The following is a 23,976-nucleotide window of genomic DNA, read 5'->3' on the forward strand; positions in this document are numbered from 1 at the left end:
ACTCTGCCTGTTCTTTAAAAGCAACCTTTCTCCTGGCAATGAAGTGAAAATGCTACAGAGAAACACAAAATGCAAAGACAGAGAAAAATTTAGGGTTGGCCCTCGGCAGCATACTCCAACAATGCCAACGCAATATCAGTGAACGGTATAAGGGGTGGAGCTGCTGGTCTGGGAAAATGCCACAAGATGAATGGCAGAAATAATCAGGTTGCCAAACGAGCCACACCAGTTATTACTACCTGTAACGACATATTTCCACAGTAAACCAGTGTCAGCAAGGCATGGGAGATGCAGTCTTTCAGTAAATGGTTTGGCTTAGCTATGTGGATCAGAATCACAGAAACTGCATCCCCTTGCCAAGTGAGATACCACAGTGACCCTGGGCTTGGGTGGAGACTGGGGAATACAAAGAAGAAAATGCATGTTCCACCAGAAATGCCTGGCTGACCTGTCCTGGACAGACCTAGAGGGGCAGCCCTTCAAGAACACTGCAGCTGGACCTACACAATCAGACTTGTCCACTTTGATGGCTGCCAAGGAAGGGGCCAGAGGGCCTTAAGGCACTGTGTCCTGCAGCTCCAATCCGTGCCTCACCCAGCATCTGACTGATCAGAGGTGGCATTTTTCAGGTTCATCCCCTTTCCCCTGCTATGCAGACACCTGGAATGTGGGTCTAATGACAAAGCATAGCCCTTCAGGTAGCCCTCAGCTCGACTAGGGCACCAACACCAAAACCAGCAAGGAATAATAACTACACAGAGAAAAGCTATCAAGCAGTTGAGCATTTCAGTTTAGCAGAGCAGCTGACAGAAATCGAAACGATGTCAGAAGCAATCTGTCCCATATGTGTGCACTGAGCAGGAGGAGGGGAATAGCCAAGGAGTGCTTTCTATGGATACTGCACAGAAGGCCTTCTTAACTGCTCATGACTGAGCACAAGAATATTCTTTGGTAGACTGTACATATGGAATTTGTCAGTTTCTAATATTAAACAAAAAACGTTTTTCTTCTTATGCTGTAAATTAAACAGGGCCTATTCATATTAGCAGTAGGTGACAACTGTTGGGCTTCCCAAGAGGAACACAGGCATTTTTCAGGCTCCATGCTAATGCTAGTGGGATATGAAGCTCTAGTATTTCTGCTACTGACTTTTATAGAACTTCATAGCTCTAATAGTTTAAAGCCTCCTTCCAGTTTTCAAACTAAATGTACTGATGACCAGTTTACCCCATTGTTCTTTTACTGATGTTGATATCCTTTGACTTAAGTAGCTCATCTGCCTTTTAAGTATATACATCCGACAAATGTTTATAAAGAGTAGTCATATCCCCTCACAACCTTCATCTCACCAGCTTAAACAAGCCATGCTCTGTTAGTATCTTCCATAACCCCTGATTATCCCAATAATTCTCTTCTATGCCTGTTTCAATTTGTATTCATAAAAATGTAGTATTAAAAATCTAGTACACTACTAATATCTTCCTGTATTTAACTGTAGATACTGTGGCTGATCATCCTACCAGGACTCTTGACATTCTACACTTTATAGTTGATAGATTATATGAAATTGAGAATACAAACTAGTTCATATTCTAATTAATATGCAAGCAAGTCTTCTCCTCTATGTCACCTTCCGCAATTCAATCCCAGTTTATAAAACAAATTCTTAATATTCTTAGTCCCTAAATGTACGATTTTAGAATTTATACTAAAGTATTTTCATCCCATACACATTACTCTAACCTTCATTTGATTTTTCTGTAGGATATTCTGATCCTAGTTTATATTAGAAGTAACTCCCACCTTTTTTTCCACTAGATTTCATTAGCAGTCTTGTGTCTAGATTATAAAAATTATGTAATAAGATCAGTCACGATCAGTCCTATATCTTCCCATCTTAACAGTTATTGAGCACTCCCACTGACACTCCACAATTAACCAGCTGTTCCCCCCTTACTGTTCCTTATTTATTCCCTGATTTCTGCAGTTCTAATAACAACTTCCTATCAAATACAGAAGTTCAGATAAAATACATCACATTTTCTTGTCAGTTTTCTTACAAATTATTTTAGTATGAACTACATTGATAAATCCACATTTCATCTTTTTTCACTATTCAGTTACATCATATGTTTAATTATTTCTTTCTTCAAATTACAGTCTAGAACCTTACATTCTGCTGAAATCAAGCTAATAAGTTTCGAGTTGCCTGAATCATTTTTTTTACCTACCTGAATCACTTTTCCTCCATTTCTTAAATACAGGTAATACAGATAATTAGCTAAATTTAGTAACCTTCCTTATCAGGGAGATTAGCACTACTTATCCCCTTCGTCTATTCAAACTAGTGTTGCATTTGCTCCTGAGTTGAATCAAGTGCTTGCATGTTCTGCCTTGCCACATTTATATGCGTGCATTTTATATACATTCTTTAAAACTCACAAACAGCAGGAGGCTTCCTTCCTAAATCTCAGCCTAATTGCATATGCACAGCATTATTTACCGCTTTAAGGCAGCCAACCATTTATTGTAATGAACTCAAAACATATTGCTAAACCTGCTTTCACTAATCTTCAAATGACACAGCAAAAGTATTTAAAACCAAAGTTGGCTCTTTATTTAACTGCAAAGTTCATTCTTTTGCAATAATGATATTTAATTTTCTTATGCAGATTTTCAGACAATAGATTTCTAATTACATTAGCTATATTTTGCTTACAACTTGCACAAAATCCTCCAGGGATGCTTGAGAAATGATTAAATTCAATCTAAACAAATGACTGAAAAACATGTTTCCAGTATATATGAAATAATATTCATATTTTAGACCTATTCTTTACTATCAATTCTGTATAGTCAAAATTTCCTTAGAGGTCTATATAGTTAATATTCAAATATACTGATCGCCAGAAAAATCCCTTTATTTCTATGAGATATTCACAATGAAATGTATAAACGCTGAGTGCAGAAACTGGATTTTAACTTAAAATTGTGGGAGGAAAGTTTTCCTTGGATGAGCATCTATATGTGTGCATATAGTTTTAATGTATGCATATTTACATGTATTTGACAGGATATCTCACAGACTGTAAAACTGCAGTTTCTTCTGACTGAATTGATACCTGTCAAATAAACACTAGAGAAAGAGGGGATTATCACAGGGCAAAAGTGATAAGACACTTACTTCTAATTTTTTTTTCCTTCCAAAACCAGGTTTGTCCAAAGTGAATGTTACTTCATGTATCTGCTTCTCTGAAAATACTTATTTATGTGCTTTCTGTTCAAGAACATCCAGGCACAGCAGGCCAAAAACTTGACCTTTGGGCATTTGTCAGAAGCTCTCTTCAATATTGTATTTCAACTGCCATGGCCTGAGCTCACATCTCAATCCTTCTCAGTCACTTCCAATAAATCACCTCCACACAAACACAAATGCAGATTCATTAAACCTCAATTTTTAAGAATGAGGCAGGCCAAACAAGGAAGTATGACCTCAAAGCCTTCCACTTAAACAGCATGAATGAACTTGACTCTCATGAGGCCATTCAAGGTAATCTAAATTGAATATAGGCACCCATTAATATATAGTTGTTCTGGCCATACACAAGATGCTGTTGGAGTAAGTGTCAGAATAGTGATTAAGCAAAATATTTGCATTTTTACAGTGCAGTAGTCAAAGCACCCTTTTTATATTTTCATTGTTTACTTTTCTCCATACAGAAACTTACTCATTTTTCACTGTTGAGCTGCCATAAAATTCAAGCTGCCCAAACTGCTAACAAACTTGCTTCGAAGTTAAATTTGTGTAATTCAGATTCTGGTCTTTTGCCACATCTCTATCTGCTAGGAGCAGACCTGTAGGGAGAAACATCTGACTATACACCTTTCAGAATTTTTGCTGTTTTGATTTTGGATTAGATCTGATCCCAGGACTGAATGTCCATTTATGGCTGCTGTGCTCTTGAGCTCATCTTCTGGTGCAGTTTCATCTAAAAGGAATACAGTTGATGTGCTCTGAGTCCTTTTCATGATGTGAGCCAAAACATAGGTGTGGATGATCAAATTGCTTCAAAGCACACTTCTGAGCCTCACTAAAGACTGATATACAATGATCAAAGTACCAATAAAGTTTCTCTTTGACAGGCAACTTCAGTAAAATCTTTGACTCTTTTTTCCTTTCTGCACCTAGTACAAATGATTCCAGCACCAAGACCATTCCCACATCTCATTGGAACATGAAATACGCTGTGAGCATACAGTAGCTCTCAATGGATATTCCCATTAAAAATAAAGCCTTAGAGCCACAACTACGCTTTAATTTTCCCATTGCAAGATTGTTTCCTAGTGCATAAATGGGTTTTTCGGGGCCTGATTTGAACTCTGTTATTTAGACTCTTTCTTAAAGTGCTGATCCCCAAAACTGGGCACTATACTCCAATGTTATCTCACAAACGTCTGCCACAGAGAAAGGTCATTTGCTCTCTACTCAATATTCCTCTTTTCACATATCCAGGTGAACTTCAGGTTCAGAGCTGCAATAGAAACTCAGGCTGAAGTCACTTCCTCCAGTAGAAGGTATGCAAGTCTTTCAACATTCTCATTCTGCAGTTTAGCCTGCAGTCTTTCTTCCTAGATGTATTACCTTACATTGAGCAATACTAATATGACTTTATAAATTATGATTATTGATATGGGTGATTTATACCTCTCTAAAATGAAACTCTTTTTATTTACTGCACAGTAAATCTTACTGTCACCTGAAAATTTTATCATTAAAGGTTATATGTAATAATCAAGACTTTTTATAAAAATAATGGTTAACAGCAGACAAAAGCTGGTCACTGGAACTAACAAATGGGCTACTGTGTATTTTACAGGTAGCTATATATTGAGTTCTTTCAGTGAAACAGTTTTTAACACATTTAATGTGTGACAGGCTAGTTATTCCCTTTATGTGGTATAAAGTCAAGCTCCTTGAAGGAACCAAAGAATGTCTCCATCAGCAAGATCTGTAATCTTATTTAAAAACAAAACAAAACAAAAAAAAGCATACAACACATTGATAGTAGTTAGTAATATTTTCAGCTTTTGCAAAGATAGTCCACTTAACCCTTTTAAAATATGGAACTATGTCAACAATCCTTCAGTGTATATACCCAGTTTTTCAAAATGATATAGAAATCTGTATTAACTGTTTTGAAATCTCCTTTGCTCATCTGCAGTCTGAGACTGAGTCAATCTGAGACACGGTGTTCCCCGTATCAAGCAGAATTGATACTGGCTGGTTATATACACAGATTCACCATATGGTCACATCTTTCCATAAGTTATCTTTTAAACTGAAAACGGGTCAAATACTGCAAGAGCCACTGCTTTTGTCTCTCAGTCAAATCCCCATTTCTTTCTTGTCTTTATCTGGCAAAGAAAAAGACAGCAAATAGGTAATTTTAAGCCATCTTTTTTTCCTCCAAAATTACATCCACAGTGTGCAGTAGTAGGCATCAACCCATTCTGGTTTAGAACATCAGCATGGATTAGCCAGAGTAATATAAGTAGTATAGCCAGTGTAATATAAGTAGTACTCTTAAAAGGAAGTGTAGTACTCTTAAAAGGAAGTATTCTTCAGAAAAAACACTAACCTCCTTTATGTTGCCTGAATATTTTATATTAACCAGATTTCAAGGAAATAATAAATTTTCTGCACAGTGGTATTTCTGATACCAATCATCTTTACTATAATAAAATGAATATGTATTTTGTGCTAAGAATAAAGATATGACCATAAATTATTTGATTTCTAAGCCTAAACACTTAACTGAGTTTTTACAACTACGATTTCCTTGTTCCATAAAATGTACTATATATAATAATCTAGATACTAATACTGCTCTAACACTCAAAACCCTTCTCAGAGTACTTGTTCTGGTGTGAGAGTTTCTTTAACTGAGTTCTTCCTTCTCTGGTATCCACAAGATGTCGCCATTGTAAAAATATAAAAAAATTACAATATGAAATGCCCTTTTTTATATGTTCTGAACCATGTTATTTTAACATTTTAATCAATATAGTCCAGTAACAGAACTTCTTCCACACAGATTAAATATACTTAAAAAAACAAAATGTGCAACAAAAAGAAACATAAAACTCTTTGAAAAAGACAGAATTCAGGACAATAGTTTAGGAGGTGTGAAGAAAGAGCATTTAGATGTAAAATAATAATAAAACGCTGTAGCAAGTAGCCTCCCACAGGACTCCTGGAAAGTTTGAAAGCTTTATGGGTTTGGGTTTTTTTTTTGTGGGCTGGGTTTTTGTTTTTGGTTTGTTTTTCGGTAAATCAACTATGTATCCAAACTAGCTCATCTGGCGTAGAATAATGAATAAATTAACTGAAGGTTATGTGGATTTGGGGAAAAAATAAGGAAACAATTGAGCATATTCTCTGAAATCCCACTTATTATAGGAAAGAATAGGAAGCTAGTATGTACAGAAATGCTAGATTAAAAGAAGGTACTAACAATGAAAGTTGGGGGGGGGGGTCCTGCATAAAAGTTCCACTCAAGACTGTAACGAAGGTCAATCTTAAAAATCATTCCACAGACTTGAGATTTTTTCTAGTTTCACTTGCAGTAATCTGAAATGGCATACAATCAATGCACAAGTAAATAGGTGATATTCTTGCTGCAAACTCAATTCACAACTTCATTCTAGAAACTGACCTATCACGGTTTTTTTTGTTGTTGTTGTTGTTTTAAAATGCACTACAGTCATGAGATGTTTTTAAGGATTCAGTAGGATGTCTGCCGCTGCACTGTTTCCTTCCAGTGACCCTATTACTAATCCATTTCCTCCAGTGGATTTCTATGGGTGGACTGACTGTCATTTAAGGAACAACTTTATTAATTATTAACAAAAGAAATGTATTAATCCTCATTGTGTCTTTGGTATAACAGGTCTGACAGCTAATAGGAGTAAAGAATTAATTTCCTTTCACACTTAAAAATAAATAGGAATAAAAACAAAAGAAGGGGGAGAAAGGAATGGGAAGAGTGCCTATCAGCTAAGTAATCCAGAGACATTTTAGTATTTTTTGGGGGGAGAGAAATAGCAATTTCAATGAGGAGTAAGCTAATCCAATTGGGACTTTTAATAAGAATGGTAAATGCTAAAAAAATTCATAAGCATCTAGTACAATTTTAATAAGTGGAGTAAACATTTAGGAGCTTAATAATAGACTTTTAATAAGGAACAGTTATGTATGGTATGGGTATAAAAAAGTTACTGGGAATATAACTAACTATAGCACACATTCTAACAGCACAGTACTTTCATTATTCCACAGTATTGTTCACATACACACTCCTGTATCATCATAATAGGAGATAGCTTACCTTCCTCTTTCATTAAGAGGCTAAATAATAGACAACAAAATAATGCAAAGCCAGACAGTGAGTATTCACTTCACGAAGCACTTATTTTATAAGTGCTGATCTAACATTAAGAAGGGGGGGAGGGGAGGGATCAAATTACCTAGAAATTGAAAAATTAATAGAATAGAAATTAGGTGATGGAAGAGCTCAGTCTTTAGAAGTGCTCAGTATGCTCTTAATTTTTGAGTAATTATTGCCATTACACATCAAATTAATGATACAAAAAGAATGTCCTCCACAAAAACAATTAGAGCTGATACTTCTGCAGCATCTTCAAATAGAACGCAAAGCTGTTAGCCCTTTATTTCATTAAAGTAAGCATGTCTAGGTCCACATGAAAATTTGCTTCAGAAAGTATTTTTTTCTTTTTTGTTTACTTTTAAAAGACATTAATTTGCATACTGGGTAAGATACATTAAAAGGTGTCTCTTTTTAAAAAGGATGACCTTGATTCCAAATAACAAAACCTTACCTTGCCAGCTATCATTGCAAACACACAGCTTCTCGCCTGTCAAATCACAGTATCCATGATCTGGACTACCACAGTTGGCTTTACAATACGGAATATCACAGGCTTCTCCCTTCCAATATTTGTCACACTCACAGTATACCCGGCTTGGAACAGACACACTGGTTGTACACTTCCCATGTTCCGAGCAGTTATTAGGACAAGAATTAATTCTGCAAAAATATATATAAAATAAGGCAAATGACAAACCAAGAGTTGATGCGAGTGGTTTTATCTGACATTATTCCAACAGCATTTGTTGGATAAAGCACCTTTTTCTGAAAAAATTCTAAAATACTGTTAAAATGAATGTTCAATCATCATTGTACAGACAACTGAGCTGAAAAGGAGCTCAACCAGGCTTACATACAAAGTCTGCGCTACAGTCAGCATCACAAATATCTGCTTTACAAGAAGTATTGAGAGCAAGCAGAGCGACAGGCAAGATCTCAATCTAATTTTCTGAGAGTTCTAGTTTAAGTAATCTCTAGTCAGTTCCTTCAAATGCTTATCTCTATGTACATTCACACTGGAAGTGACTTCAAGCAGTAGCTCTCATGAATACCACTTACACAGAGGAAGATCTTGGAATGCCAAGTGAATAAAAGGTACTTTTCCAAAAGTAGATCATTAATGGGCTTCCAAAGTAGCTTTGAAGCGTGAATGGGGATCCAAGTGGCAACTCCTAAGAACAAAGCTCTTCACACAGGAGGTGAGTGTTGCTTGAATTCTAGCACAGTTCACCCCCACTGCTGCAGGCAGTTCACAACTGGTCACACAGTGAGCAAACCTCTGAGTTAAGATTCCCAGTCTCTTAATTCTCCATCAGAGACATACAGAGGTTAAGTGGTTTTCCTGAGTGGCTTTGGCCCATTGTATAAAACAAGACAAGCTGTCTAACATTCAGGGAGAATAAACACAGAGTGAGAAAGTACACAAGATAGCAAATATCCTGTAACTGCCTAAAGATGGCACTTCCTCCTTAGAGCCCTTAATAATAGAGCCGCCTTAACCTTGCCTCCTTTACTACAGAGTCAGAAATGCTAAAAGAGGAAAGATTAGGCTGGGAGAAAAAGTCTGTGACTGCTATGGGATTTAGCATTTCTTTGGTGCAGCCTACAGAACTCCGATATCACAGGAAACTGGACTCTGCAAAATTATGCAGCCTGGCTCCAGAAGTACAGGAGGACTGTGAGCTCAAGAGATTCCACAAACAGAATGTGGATCTCAGGAAGTAAATGCTTGATGAAATCCAAAAAGGATTTGAAGTCTTTTCTGGCAATTCACAGGTAAGGATTTGTTTGAAACTCGGAATAAACTGTTACTAAAATCCCCTGACAATGATAACACGAACCATCGCCTGTAGGTGTGAGCACCTGGCACCACTGTAAACCTTCCTTGCTCTTACGGAAGGAAGAAAGAGCTGAAAAAGCAAGGTGGGAATGGTTTAAGACTGGCTTTTGGCCCAGTGTGGTTGTGGTAGGATAGTTTGGAGACGTTTTCATTTTCTAAAGACTCATCTCAGAGAACTGTTTCTGTTACACTAACAAAAGAAGAGAATGTCTCTCCTGAAGTGGAAATGTCCTGAGGAGCAAGGGGGGTTGCCTAGTATATACATGGCATTAAAACCATTGTTGGCATTAACAACTGTTTACCACAGCTGACCATCATAGACTGGGATATCTCAGAGAGTGTGTTCTGTAAGGAAATACTCATGTCTTTCCAGGAATAGAGATCCCATCTTAAGAGTGGACATTCTCCCTTTCCAACATACCTCAATAGTTTTTTTTTAACAATTCAGACAGAATGAGATAAATGGATTCAGTGAAGTTGGAAGATTTCCTCAGAGATGCCTGGAATAACTACTGGTCTCTGCAGCTAGCATGGCATTTAGTCACAGATGCCACACTTCTGCCTTCCCCAAAATAAAGGCATCATGAGTGGTCCACCAAGATGAAGAGAAAGATGAAGTAAAAAAAAAAAGTTTGATAACTGCTTTCAAACAAAGGAAAAAAGAAGGTAACAGAAGCAGAGTACAATCGATTAGAATGACAGACAAAACTTAATGCAGCCATAACAAGCAAGCATATATATTTCTTTTAGCATAAAAAGTTACTGTTGGCTCATTAAAAACCATTTTAAAAGTATTTACTACAACATTAGAAACAGAAAAATGGAGAAAGTATGATTTCATAAGTTATATGCCCCTGCACATGTAAGGGATTTAAAAACTGGCAGGTTTTTCCAGTTATTTTAAATCTTCCAAAATAATAATATAATTACACAGAGCATGCATCACATTACCAAGTAATAAAAGAATGTAGAACACACACACTCATTCCCTAACACTATGTCATATTTGCTCCCCAGACAAACAAAAAAGTGCAATAAAAGCTTCAGGAATAACTGAAGAATGTCTCTAACTACAGTAGAGGTAAGTTTGTCAGCTGATTGTATTTTACTGATGTCAATTGAAAAGAAATAATAGAGTATTCTTGGTGATGGAGATGCATTATACATGTTGAAAGAAGATAAAAATACCCAGTCTTTCAGACTGCCACTTGCAACACACCACATATTTAGAGAGAATTCCCAAACTCTGAATAGCTATTTATCATCTGGTAAAAGGATGGAAAACTGCTGCAAACAACAGAAGGAATTTTGAAATAGAAAACTTAACAAATACCTATGTTAAGAGTAAAGCTATGACCAGAAAAGCAAATAGGAATTTTAATGAATAAAGAATATGACAAAATATTTTATGTGCTGCCACATATGAAGTGTAGTGCTGACTACCACATCCCAAAAATTAGTATTTCGGAACCTAAAGGGATTCAAAAATGGAATAAGAATATCCACAATCATAGAAAAATTGTCACATGAAGAAAGCAACAGGACCAAGCAATTCTCTCTTGAACCAAAGCACCTACTGCGATGAGACACTACATGATGTGCCAAATCACTTCCTAAACGAGACAGAAGTTGGAATCAACAGATGGTACATAAAAGAAGGAAGAGACACAAGTCTGTTGGATAGATCTCTAGGGCTGCTGACACGAAAACAGAGTGGAGGAAAGTGAGCATAGTTACACTAAATTAAAATTTGTCGTCAAAGAAACTAAAAGAACAGCCCAGATAGAAACTATGAATGCAGAAACTATGAATGCAGACTGAGGTGGACAATAGAGAGGAAAGTACCTGAAATACAGAAAAGAAGATGGCATGCAACCCTTGTTGCTGGCACAAGAATAAAAGGAGGACTTTGGTGAAATCCATAAAGGTACATTCAGCAAGAAAAATCAAGCAATAGACCACTCTAGTTCAAGAGAAGGGAACTGAGATGACAGCAGATTCCACACTACAAGTATGTGCATTAGATAAATACTGGAAGGGGAAAACTTTCTAGTCCCATGTGGCAGGGAACAATTATGCTCTTAGGACATTCACGTGGATTGACTCAGGGAAAAATGTACTTTTTCTTTTCTTAAACCACTATGTTAACAATAATTCATCACAAACTCTGACCCCCTGGTTTTAAAAACTTAGCACAAGGCATAACTCCTTGACACTATTAATACAATCAGAAGATAAATACTTCACTCAGGTTTGCCATCCTCCTAAAGGGAATGATAGGCAAACTAACAAAGTAATAAATTTTTAAAAATACTTACGAGTAAAAAATGTTAAATCCTGTTAAGTTATAAGCAGCATCACTAAAAAAGTGTAGCAATGCATAGCCAGATGTAGTAACTACTTCAGGAACAGTTTCATTTCCACGCACTTCAGGGACTATTAGACCACTGGAAAAGAAAATGAGAATAATGTTTTTTAATCACTCTGGAAGAAAGAAAATTAAGAGTTAGGCATTCAGATTGTTAATTATACAGACAACATAATTCAGAAATCTCACTAAGAACATTTTAAAAAAAGCATACAGTGTGTACAAAACTTGCCCACACCTCTGCTAGGTAAGGTAGGGCTTCGGAGGGGGGGAAGGGGAAGGGAAACAGGACAGAAATCAACCAGTAATACAAAATTTCACATTAGGGTACACTGAAGGCACATGCGCTGTCAATGTATTTTTTCAAATGAATTATCTTAATTCGGGGGGGGGGGGGAAATCCTTCAGGCTTAAATAATTAAGTGCTTAACTCACACAGTTTTTCAAAATTAATTCTATTTCCACATGATATTTGTACCATTAAAAAATTTCTCTTTACCTTATTAAAAGAATTTTAAACACTGAAAGTATATTTAAATCATTTCCATGAAAACAGTAACTTCCAATGGAAAATAAAATACTTTTAAAAAATTCAGAAAGGTGTTTTCCATTAAATAAACACTGAAATGGGGGGGGGGGAAATCAATACATTACCGTATTGAAGCAGAGAAAAAGGATCAGCTGCATAAAACAGTGCTACATTGCAAATATAAATTAAAAGCTACAGAAATCCCAAGGAAATTTTTAGAAATTTAATAAGGAATACAAAATTATCACCTAATAATTTTCAATCACAAATGGGAAGAAAAAGATTCCTGCAAAAATAGGAAAAACACTGGGAACAACCCAATGTTAAAAATTAAGAGAAAAAAGCAAAATATCAAATATTTTCACAAGAGAAAGAAAATACAGTGGGAAAAAAGTATAAAAAAATTAATCAAACTGAAAAAAGGCACTTCAAGTAATGAGCAGAGGAAGAGAAGGAGACTTTTAGGAACCTCATCTTTTCTTCTATTTATACTAGCAGTCAGGCTCCTGAATGATAGTGCTTGTATGTATACACACACACATGGGTGTACGCTCAAATGTATACATACACGTGTGTACACACACACACACTTTTTGTTACATTTCTTAATTTATCTTCAGATACCTACTGAGTGCAAAGCTAAAAACTTTCAGGTTTCAAAGGATTAAGACCCTGTGCCTCCATTCCAAGTGTCTAAGCACAGAACATTAAATATATTTGGTTATTTTCCATACAATCTAATAAGCTACAGCCTGATTGCATAGAGTATTCCTTCTAGAATGTTTCACAAACTTTTAATGGAAGAGTAGGAATAAACCAATTGAATTCAATAAAATCCAAAAATGGAGGGGGAAAAAAAAAGTTAAAATTCATATGCCCTGCCTTTTGCCTCTCACACATAAGAAATGCAAAGTTTTAGAGCATGGACCTGATAGTTTGCCTCAACTGTTTGCTGTCATTTGAAAGCCAAATAATTAGTCATGATTCAGTACTAGTTGTTATGCTTGTTCCCTAATGTTGCCGATTTCATGTTTATTTCTAAACCTTGGCATAAAGTAATATTATGATCCTATATAACAAATATTAACTTGAATAAAGGATCTAGTTGTGTGACAATTCTCATAACCTAATGATAATATTAAAAGCAAAGACCTTCCATGATTTCAGTACATAGCAAATTTGAGCTCTCCTCTAGGACTTTTAATATCATAGAGCTGAGTATGACCCACCAAGATTAGTCACACCACCACCCAGTCCAGCAGTTTAAGGACATATGTTACAAAACTAATGTTTAAGATAACCTGCATCTCAGATGCCCTTAACAAGTTGCTTCACCAATAAATTTAAAGTCATTTAGTAGCTGTTCTTTATAACTTACACACAGTGCAGTATCTTTATTGCATGAGTTGCAAATTGTGATTTTCCCTTAAATAGGATAAGTTACTGATTTTATTGACCAATGCTCCATTTGACTGACATTAAAACTTAACAGTCAATATTGAAAACCTACTGGGAAATAAATTTCAGATTTCATATCTATGAGCCTTAATTCTCCATGCAATGTCAGCATTAAGTACAAGCCACATAGGGGATTTAATGCAGTGATCATCTAATGAAAAACAGTAGTGTTATGCTATCCTAAAATTCAGCAACTTATTCTAACAAACTTGCATGCATATCCCCTTGATATTAATAAAAGAAAGCAAACTAACAAATTAAAATCTCTAATGTCATTCTTTCCCTTCAAACCAAAAATATGTCTACATGACTACTGATAATAAAGGGCTAACAAATAAATGTACTCACCTGAATACAGCTATTAAAGGTGCATATATTGAATCTCCATCATATACATACATATGGTCCCAACTACATTCTGTAGCAAAATGATTAAATCTTAATCTTAGTATTGCATTAGGACTGAAAAAAAGAAATAAGAGAATACTGATGTAAAACATTACTTAGCAGAATTATGGGCTCATAATGTACAGAACTTACAACAAAATACATCATGCTACCATAACTTTATTAGAGCACTTTAAGCACTAGTAAAACACCACAGAGTTAAGTAACAAGACTTAGGACAAGCAAATATTTCATTTTATTTCAAAATACTTTAAAAATAACATTTACAGTCCAAGGCTAACAATCCCTAGTGTTAACAAGGAACTTATTAATTTCACAAGGTTTTATCAGTGTTCAAAACCACAAATTTAGAGTCATTAAAATATTCAATTTTAATACATTTATATTACTTTTACTTTCATATGTCAGAACTGTCAGGTTTAAAGGAGCTTTCAAAAGAAAACAATCACCTACAGATCCTTATTCTAGCATTGTGCTAGGGATGGAGAACAAGAAAATAAGAATTAAAAACCTTAAAAATTTTAAATAGCAAGCACTATTAATGATGAAAAGCAAGAGGGTTTTTTTTTTCCTATTTTTTCCCCAACTTCAAAGCCTGAAACTACTATTTAAGTAAGTATGAAAATATTTCTGAATACATTTCAAAATGTGTCTTTGCATGCTTGTTATTGTTTCATGGCACAGTTCTGCAGCATGGATGAACACATGATTTGCTGGCAAAACTTAGACAAGATTAATCCTATTCAGGACTAATTTAGCAACCTAATTTACAATAAACAGACCTCAGTAAGAAACCAGTAAATCGGTGTTGTTAAATGAAAGGACTGCTACCACTCATTCCAACAAAGGACTATAACTTGCCTCTACTGTCTCCTGCTCTGCTTAGAGATGCGTATTGTAATGGTGTGTCAGATGGCAGGAGCATTTAGTTTGCTTGTTTCCAGTTTATCATGCTCCAGGGTGTATCCTCTTGAAGTGCTTCAGCGCATGAGCAGTGGAAAAGAGCTATCTACCTTGTCACTGCTGCTGAGCGCTGGACCACAGCTGAGTCTTCCGGGAAGAAGGAAGAAAAAGGAGACTTCCTTTCTTAAAACTAGTTGGGCATGTACAACCTGGCAGAACCATCTCCAAAACAGGGGAGAGGAAGAGAGAGGGGGCAAGCCGGGAGCCGGCAGCATGACCCGCTCCCGAGCTGTCTAATAGGAGATGTCTGCCTGCAACAGAAGGCTGGACTTGAAAAACTGACAGAAACAGTACCCACGCCGAAGGCAGGCAGTGGTCAGGGGCAGGTTTGCATTCAAGCCTTTCATTCATCTGCTTCACCCTGCAGTTCTGAGCTTTCCTCATTTTGAATGTCATCTTGTTGTACTTTATACTTGTGTTTTTATTAAAAATATAACTCTGATGGGATCCTGAACTGGCAATAGCTTTTAGTGGATCTGCTCAGTCCTTTTCATATAGGACCTTCCCAAGAGAGACAAAAGGCCTTTTTAAAAGTGAAGTTTTACTAAGTGAAACTAGAATACTTGAATTTTTAAACATAGAAACCTCACGTATCCAACTAATTGTCATTAGACCAGATATATTCTGTACTTGAAGCCACTCCTGATTTATCACTGAAGAGGATGGTAACAAGTTAAATAATAGGATTCTGTAACCACATTTGGGACATATGTAAGTGTAGCCAAACAGGCAACATAAATCAATCATAGGATTTTGAGAGCTTGGAGCGTTGGCCAAATTCCAGTATCGGTCTGACTTTCACCAGCAATTTGAATAGGAATGGAGTTTTGTCAACTCTGAGTAATCTTGAAAAATCCTACCTTAACTTCTTTTTATCTTCATAAGACTGAAGCCAAAAAAATATTTCTCTTTACATTACAACCAGATGCTTTCACAGATTTACTAAAGAAAAGTCAGTTCTTCAGATCTCTAGAATACACAGCAGCAAACTATCAGATAATTTAAGCTACAAAATCAAATACTTACTATCCTTCAATTAACCATGTACATTTAGTTTTATATTTATAATTTATTGGTCCATCTGTTAAATATCCAGAAGGTTCTGTTAACCTGCAAGAGAGGAAAAAATATATATATAGTACTGTAATAAGTCAGAGACATTTCTCTAAGCACAACAGAATAGGCACATCAACTTGATAATAGATTCTTTCTGGATGGAAAGAAAATTGGAAGCAGGGGGGAGAGTTAAGCGTATTTTCATATTTCTTGTCAGGTTTTACATACCTCATGTTTTGTTTCTGCTTATAAAAACTAAAACTTTGATTACTCTACATCATTGATTTGTTTTCTTTCCTCTATCCATTTTTCCATCATATAATACATGTAATTTTTCTATCTCGGTAGCAAGCAAATACTACACATAATTTATATTATCCTTTACATGAAATGGATCCAAACAAATGTAAAGGAGGGTAGGGGGAAATGTTTGTTTTAGGAGTTTTTTGTTTTGGTTTGCTTTGGTTTTTGCAATTGATTTACATCTTACTTCTGAAAGTAGCCCACAGCAACAGTGGAGAAACTGTTCTAGATGTAGTGAAATAAATGGATACATTACAAATTTAAATGAGAAAATCTGCCAGTCTCTCCCTTTTTTTATTCCTGGGCAGTGATGATGAGATGTGGGAAATCAGATTAAGACTGGACAATACACAAACTAAATAAAATGAACACAAACAGCTATAGAAGGTCAGATCAACACGCCCACATAACCCAGTGTCCTGTCTCTGACAGTGGCCTACAGTTCCAGGGAGGAATTTAAGTACATACAGATACTCCCCAAAATGTTACAACACCTTCAACGACTTACAGCTCAGGGACATTCTCAGCCAGAGGTTGAGCCTCTGTATTTTGGGTTATTTTGTGTTAACGCTTCTTGCAGGAATTTGTTTACATAAATTCATGTAAACTTTACGCACCCAGAATTTCCTGCAGCAAAGAATTTCCCATGTTATATGAAGAGGTATCTGCTTGTTTTTACTTTGAGCCTACCTCCTGACAATTCCACGTGACATCCTCAGGTTTGATACTGGAAGCGATGGTGAACGACAGTACTCTGCTCACATTCTCTATCCCACTCAAAATGTAATGATCTGTACCGTAACTCTCCCTTTATCTGCTGCCCATGTTCCATCCTGAAAAGTTCTAGCTCACCTGGCTGTTTCTTATACGGAATAATTTGATCATCCTCGCTGCCTTTATTTAACATATCTTTTCTACTTCTCCTGTACCCTTTCTGAGATGCAACACAGAGATGAGCCCATAGTATTCAAGCTGCAAGCGAACCATGAATCTGTGCAGTAGCATAACGATGATTTCCATTTTGGTCTCTATTCCCTTCCCGACATTTGATTTGCTCTTTCAATCACTACTAAGCTGACATTTTTAACAGAACTGGCTGCACTCTTTTCTGCGTGGTAACAGATAGTTCATGATCCATTACCATATATGTAAAATCAGGACTCTCTTTTCCCTTCATGTCTATTACTTCACATTAATCTCTAGCGAGTGATAAAACAGCAGATGAAATTCTATCCTCTACTACTATAATGGCTTTCTGGAATAGCTAAATATCTTCAGCACACTAACTTCACTATTCACCCCATTTTCCACATCCTTTATGAATCTGTTCTACAGTTCAGGCCTTAACACACCCCTCTGGTGACCACCCTCTACTGGGAAAAATGACCACCCTACCCTTTAAAATGTTAGGACAGCGATGACTAACCATATAAATACACACTCAGAAATGCTCATTTCTTTCACTGCAGTATGATTCACAGTAAGTATCACTGAATAATTAGAATAATTTTCTTTACAAAACAGTAGACTAGGTGTAAGTAGCTCAGTGGGAATGCTGGGCAAGCTGACCAAATCCCCGATAAATTTTCTTGGAATCTAGCTGAACTGGAACTTAATATCTGCTATCTTACTACCTCTAAAGCTGTATCCCAGTGTGTACTGATTTAAAAAAAATCACTGTCATATCTATTGGAAATTAATCATTGACATTTGAACTCAAATCAAACACTAATTGCATACTTTTCAACAGAGGTCTATAGTTCCAAACATAAAACCATGAACATGTAGAAATGAATTAAAAACAAGAGAGCCAGAAAGAAGAATTTGGGAGAAAGGGTCCATTTAAACTTTTTTTTTTTTTTAAACAAACTCCTTAAAGGGAAGCTAGTTCTTGCTGGACAGACGTTAGGCATACTGCAAGCTCCTCTGTTCCAATTGCTGGTGCTTTGAATGGAGATCCCCCCCATCACTTCAATTCCTTTTTGATGAGATTGGTTAAAGGTCTGTAATATGGGAAGCTGTCCAAATGACTGCACTTTGAAATATTTTCTAGGCATAAAAGGGATACTGGTACAGTGTTTTACGTGTCTGAATAAAACGGTAGAAAAGCAGATAAACTGCTGGTAACATGAGTGACAGACTGGGAAAAATAAATATACTTCAGTCAGTTGACAGCTGAATGAAAACATCCCTGGTAAAACCTAACAGGTTGAGTTGGTCTGAATGCTGTGGTGCACCACTCCTGAAAAGCAATGGTTCTTAATGAGTGCTCTACAAAGGCTGGTGCACCACATCGGAAGCAAAGCAACGCGAGATATGAGGCATGGCTGGTAACTCCCATGCTTCCCCTGCTGCTTGCTGGGAAAGAACAAATGATGCCAACGGGGAAAGGCCGAACCATGTTCCTGCCAGTTACTCCAGTGTGAATCAGTGCCAGGCTGCAAAATACTTTTGCTTGAAGAAAGCAAAAATACAAGCAGTTTTTAAATTCTACAGTACTACTTTTTGCTGAGAAATATCAGCTTTATCTGAAGATATACTTTCATGCTTATATGCAAGAGAAATAGGTCTTGTAAAGTTATTTCTTTCTGTTTTACATGTTAAGTTGTTTGGACACCGATGAACATAATACCAACCTATAACTTAGTGACCTAAGGCATGCCTCACTGATTTTGGGATCAAGCTGGTATGGATGCTTAGCCCCTAGAAGAATCCTAATAGGCCCCGAAACAAAACTGATTACGGGATCAGATCCTATGTTTGAGTGTGGGCTCTTTTACTACCTTGAACTCATTCATTTTATGGGAAAAGGGCTGTACTGCATAAAATTCCAGTCAAAATAACTTAAGTAATTCTACTGCTGTCATATGGTTTACACACAAATGTTAGGTCTTCTTATGCGGCAAGACACAGAACAGTTATGTTGCTGCAATAAGTGCAAAATATCACTGGCATTCATTTACATTCATGACCAATGTCTTCCTGCTAGCTATATAATGTAATGAAGGTGACTTATAAGGACTGTTCTTATTAGACCAGCCCTTTGACACTAGTAAATTGCCAACAATTTCTCTTTTCACTAGGCTGATGATTTTTTAATAAATAGTTTCTTTAGGAAGAATAGATAACCTTTGATGATGTGATTTCACTTCCCTGAAAAAAAATAATAATTACAAGAGCATGACACTGCTTTATAATGATGTTTGTGGAAAATGGTAAGATAAAGGGACTGTTCTATTCAAAATAAAGCAATACCCCTCTGTTTTGCTATGCCTTTAAGTTTCCTGCATTACATCAAGAACTTTCCTGTATCATTTTTCTTTCCAAGTGTTATCAAATCCCAAATCCTACCAATAACACATAGATTAACAGCATTAGTTTTACCTAACCTCTTACCAAATCACGTAAGGGCAATATTCTGTATGATATAAAGCCAAGCATTCATGGACTTGGTTTTGCTCTGTGACTGACAGTGACCCTGTCAACTAACCAAAATCCAGACGGGCCAACATGACTGCACGCTCTTTAGTCACAAGTTCAGCTATAAGTTCCCCCTCTGGGCACATACACAAGATGTACTGTCACATAACCAGATGTTAACTGGATGAATGAGACGTTTGGTCACTGGCAAAGGAAGGGCCCTGTGACCACCCTTAAGACAGTAGCACAGGCAGGGGAATAGCCAGAACCAGGCCTACAGACAGCACCTCGCTCCTACCGATACCTGAGAAACCTTCACGAGAAAGCAGACAGCAAGAGCAATCTGCAGGGCCTGCTTAAGCGCCAAGGGTTTGCCACGCCTAGACTTTCCCTTTCTAAAGGGTATGCACAGGAGAACAGCATATTTTGCATATTTTTATTTTAAATTGCAGGCCAGCATTCTCATAAGCAGCAAGATTTATTAGCTGGCAGAGTTATATTAAAACCTATAAGGGATAACAAGCACATGCCAAGGAACATTTCCCTTCCACATATCCAATAAAACTGAACTACCATGTTCTAGAAAGAAGACATGATGCCATACAACAGAGTTAATATCAGAAATATCGGTAACAGATTAGCCACTCACCAAGCTAATTAGTAATAACGTACACAAAAGATATGTGGTACCACAGCTTGTTTAATCTAGTAGTCAAAAGCATAACAGAAAAGCAAGGGCTAAAGGCTAAAGTCAGCACTGCCCAACTGAAAGAGAAGCAAAGGGGAATTTAAATGGAATACTACCACTGTTTTAATACAAGGGTAAATATAATCGAGTTAGAATTTAAATTGGTAACTTATTTATATTTACCACTGTAGAGACTTGATATCAAAAAAAAAAGTTTCTGAAGCTCAGACTTTTAACATATTTACTTTTAAAAGAAAGAAGAGCACAAACTACGTTACTTGCAAACTGTTGTCATTAAAACACTTGTGTGAAAATCTTGGCATGAACAATTATTAGTCTTCCATAGTTTTCCACTGTAATTTATGCTATACTGTTTTGGAAGACAGTTTAGTTACCAATTCACAGGCAAACAGTTTCTAAAAAGTCAACTGCATCAATAAATTAACACAAAGTATAAATCAATTTATTAATGATACTGTCAACATTTGCTAAATGCCAAATGGAAAAAGACAGATTCTATCAAGCAGATGTAAAAGCTCATATATTTTCCTTTATAGTTCACCAGATAATGATGAATTATAATACAGGCATATTAGAAAAAAACAAAGCATAAAACACATTCATAATACTACAAATATTCACTGTCAAACAAAATAAAGTTTTGGAGTGGTTTATTTATTCTGCATTATTTGATGTCACATTTTTACTGATGATAATCTAGTAAACAAATCTATTCAATCACCTAAGGTGTTTTAGTAGGGATTAAAGGAATCTGCTGGCAACTGAACATGTGTAATCATGAAGTTTCACTTTACCGCCCACATCAACATTTCACTAATTTTGCCTGGATTCCTGAATGAATGTCATAGATAAAGATGTATTTTACACAATAAATATTATTATACCATTGGCTAAAATTAAATATATACTCCCAGGTCAATTTTAGGAACGTGTTCAATAGCAGACAATGACATTTAAAAATAATTCCATAAATTCTACCCGAGTTTATTGCTTTAACATAATTTATTCATTTAAAAAGTATATAATAAAACACAAAGCCCTAATTCTTACTAAGGTCATTGGAGAAATATGGGAAATTTTATTATAGATGATACACCTAGCTCTACAATTAAATAGTTTAATCTTTTTAGCAGTTAGCGATACATTCTCTGTAAAGAAGGGAAGTAAATTGGTACCTTTGTAATAAATGCATTTTTACACACAAAGCAGCAGATTTCCTTTTCAGGAAGAAAAATTTCCCCAAAAGACTCGTGTCTTTCCTATTCTGAACAGCATTTTTTTTTTCCAAATTCTGTAACAATTAAGCAAAGTGTACGTCAAAACCCTGTTCCTGGCCAGCCATCCCTTCTATCAAATATACATACCATTCTATTTTTGCTTCTTTCGTGCTGCCTTTTATATACGTCAAGTATTCACACTAAACTGACTGTGCTGTCCCTTAAATCTTTCTTGAAGATCTACTACATCAGGCCTTTCTAGTCCAATAATCATGAGCAGAAAAATAGTGTGTGAAGAGATGAAAAAAAAAATCATAAAAGTTATTTAATGCACAAAGCTTTTTCATTAGATACAGAAACCTTCCTTCCCCTTTTGCAGCTACTGCTTGTCCATGAGACTAAGTACCTTGGAACACAGCCTCTAAGATCTAAAAAATCAGTGTCTACCACTGACAGATGTATGGACACTTTTATAACATAAATAAAAAAAGTCACATTACTTCTAATTATTAATACTCTTACTCTAGATTAAATAATCTTATGACCTTTGTCATTTGCAATGGGTTTTCTGCCTGTATCATTTTCTTTAAAATTAACTTTTTTACTCTTAGGCAATACATGATGGTGTAATTAAATGCTCTGTGGGAGTCACTCAAAGTGATGTACTACATGAGTACACCTAAGGTCCAGGAACACGCCTTGCGTATCTCGCACAAAAAAGTAAGCACCAAAAACGCGGTTCTTTCTATCTTTCTGAGTTCTCAGCAACACCGGCACCATATACGTAGCACAATAGCAAGCAGCAACATCTGTATTACCATAAAGGAAGGATTACTGAAAATAATCTGAGACAAAATTGTGACACTAATGACATAAAGAGAAAACAAAACTCAAATGCTTGTATTTCATGCCCTTCAGATAAACTAATGCATAAAGCATTGATCAGTACCTGACAAAGATCCGAAGGACCTGCATTTGATTCTACTATATTTATACACTTACGGTAGAACCTTGCTGTCAGTTAATTCTTTCACAATGTGTATTAAGAATATACTGAACATACTGCAGTTCAAGTTTTTCTTCAAAAACTAATGACATGCAATAAATATTTAATACATTAATAAAACATTTGTCTATGCCAATCATACTCCTACATTTCAGTGTTACATACTGCTTTGCATTAAAAGAAAAACGCTGTGTGATATTTAGAAACAGTAAGAACATTCACAAGAACTTGCAGCATGCCAGCTACTCCAAAGCATGCCCACTATTCTCTTAAATAGGTTCAACTTTATCTATTGGCAAAGTAGCAGTTCTTTTTGTAAAGTGTCCCTATTGCTTAATTCAAATATTCAATTCCTGCTTGTACATTAAACAAAAAAGGCTCTGAAACAATGAAAAAATGCAAGAGTAAAATGGAAACTCAAATATATCAACTTTTTTCCCATGAAAATATAGTCGGTATTTTAAGAAGCATAAACACTTTTGCTGTGACACAAATCAATTTCTTGTTTTTTTAAATACATTTATCACTGATACAGTATCTTTGATTACTCCAAAACATTCATCTGAAGTTTAACTTCAACTGGCATTTTGTTTCTTTGCTTACTGTTTCTGAAAATGGCAGCTACTCTACATCCCATTTTTGTAATCATTCTGAAAACTACTGAAAGAATACTCCATAAAAAAGTAGATATTCCTCTCAAAGTACACACTTACAAAACATCTTATTTAAAGCAATATATTTTCACTTAAATTTGTTAAAAAAACAAACAAAAAAACCCTGCTCCCTTATTTAGGCTGCGTAATATTATATAAAACCACAGACCATAGACCTTTACAGGTCATCTAGAATAGGATATGTCAATGTGTGCCTGGAGGCATTAAAAGGATTTAAAAAAGGAATTAAAAGTAACTAGAAATAAGCAAATGTGGGCACATACATATAAAGACTAGGAAGACAAACCAAATAGGGAAAATAAAAGTAGTATAGGAACATTAAAGGTAATCCGGGGTTTATTTTGTTGTAAATTAAAATCATTGTGGAACTAATATATGAGACTACCTGAGGATTTTCTTCCACCTATAGTATTAGGTGGTTCTTGACTTTTTTCCCCCTCTCAAAATTAAAATGACCGTGTTACAACATGCCCTATCCCAAGGCACAATCAACCATGCTGAAATCATTCCTGACAGTTGTCTAACCTGTTCTCAGTAATTCCAGTGACAATCCAGCCTACAATCTTCTTAGGTAATC

The 23,976-nt window shown here is 35.8% G+C and overlaps 1 protein-coding gene across 2 annotated transcripts in view; it reads right to left on the reverse strand.

Moving 5' to 3' along the window:
• The window catches only part of ATRNL1 (attractin like 1), a 568,892-nt gene that overhangs the window by 502,764 nt on the left and 42,152 nt on the right, over positions 1-23,976 (reverse strand). For both annotated transcript variants that reach the window (XM_026069767.1, XM_026069766.1), the window contains exons 2-5: positions 16,041-16,124; positions 13,992-14,105; positions 11,607-11,735; positions 7,900-8,108 (exon numbers count right to left, since the gene is read on the reverse strand). In XM_026069767.1, the coding sequence (XP_025925552.1) occupies positions 7,900-8,108; positions 11,607-11,735; positions 13,992-14,105; positions 16,041-16,124 (536 nt within the window). The remainder of the gene's footprint in view (positions 1-7,899; positions 8,109-11,606; positions 11,736-13,991; positions 14,106-16,040; positions 16,125-23,976) is intronic.

Source organism: Apteryx rowi, unplaced genomic scaffold (genome assembly GCF_003343035.1).
Source record: "Apteryx rowi isolate R43461 unplaced genomic scaffold, aptRow1 scaffold_3, whole genome shotgun sequence".
Lineage (NCBI taxonomy): Eukaryota > Metazoa > Chordata > Aves > Apterygiformes > Apterygidae > Apteryx > Apteryx rowi.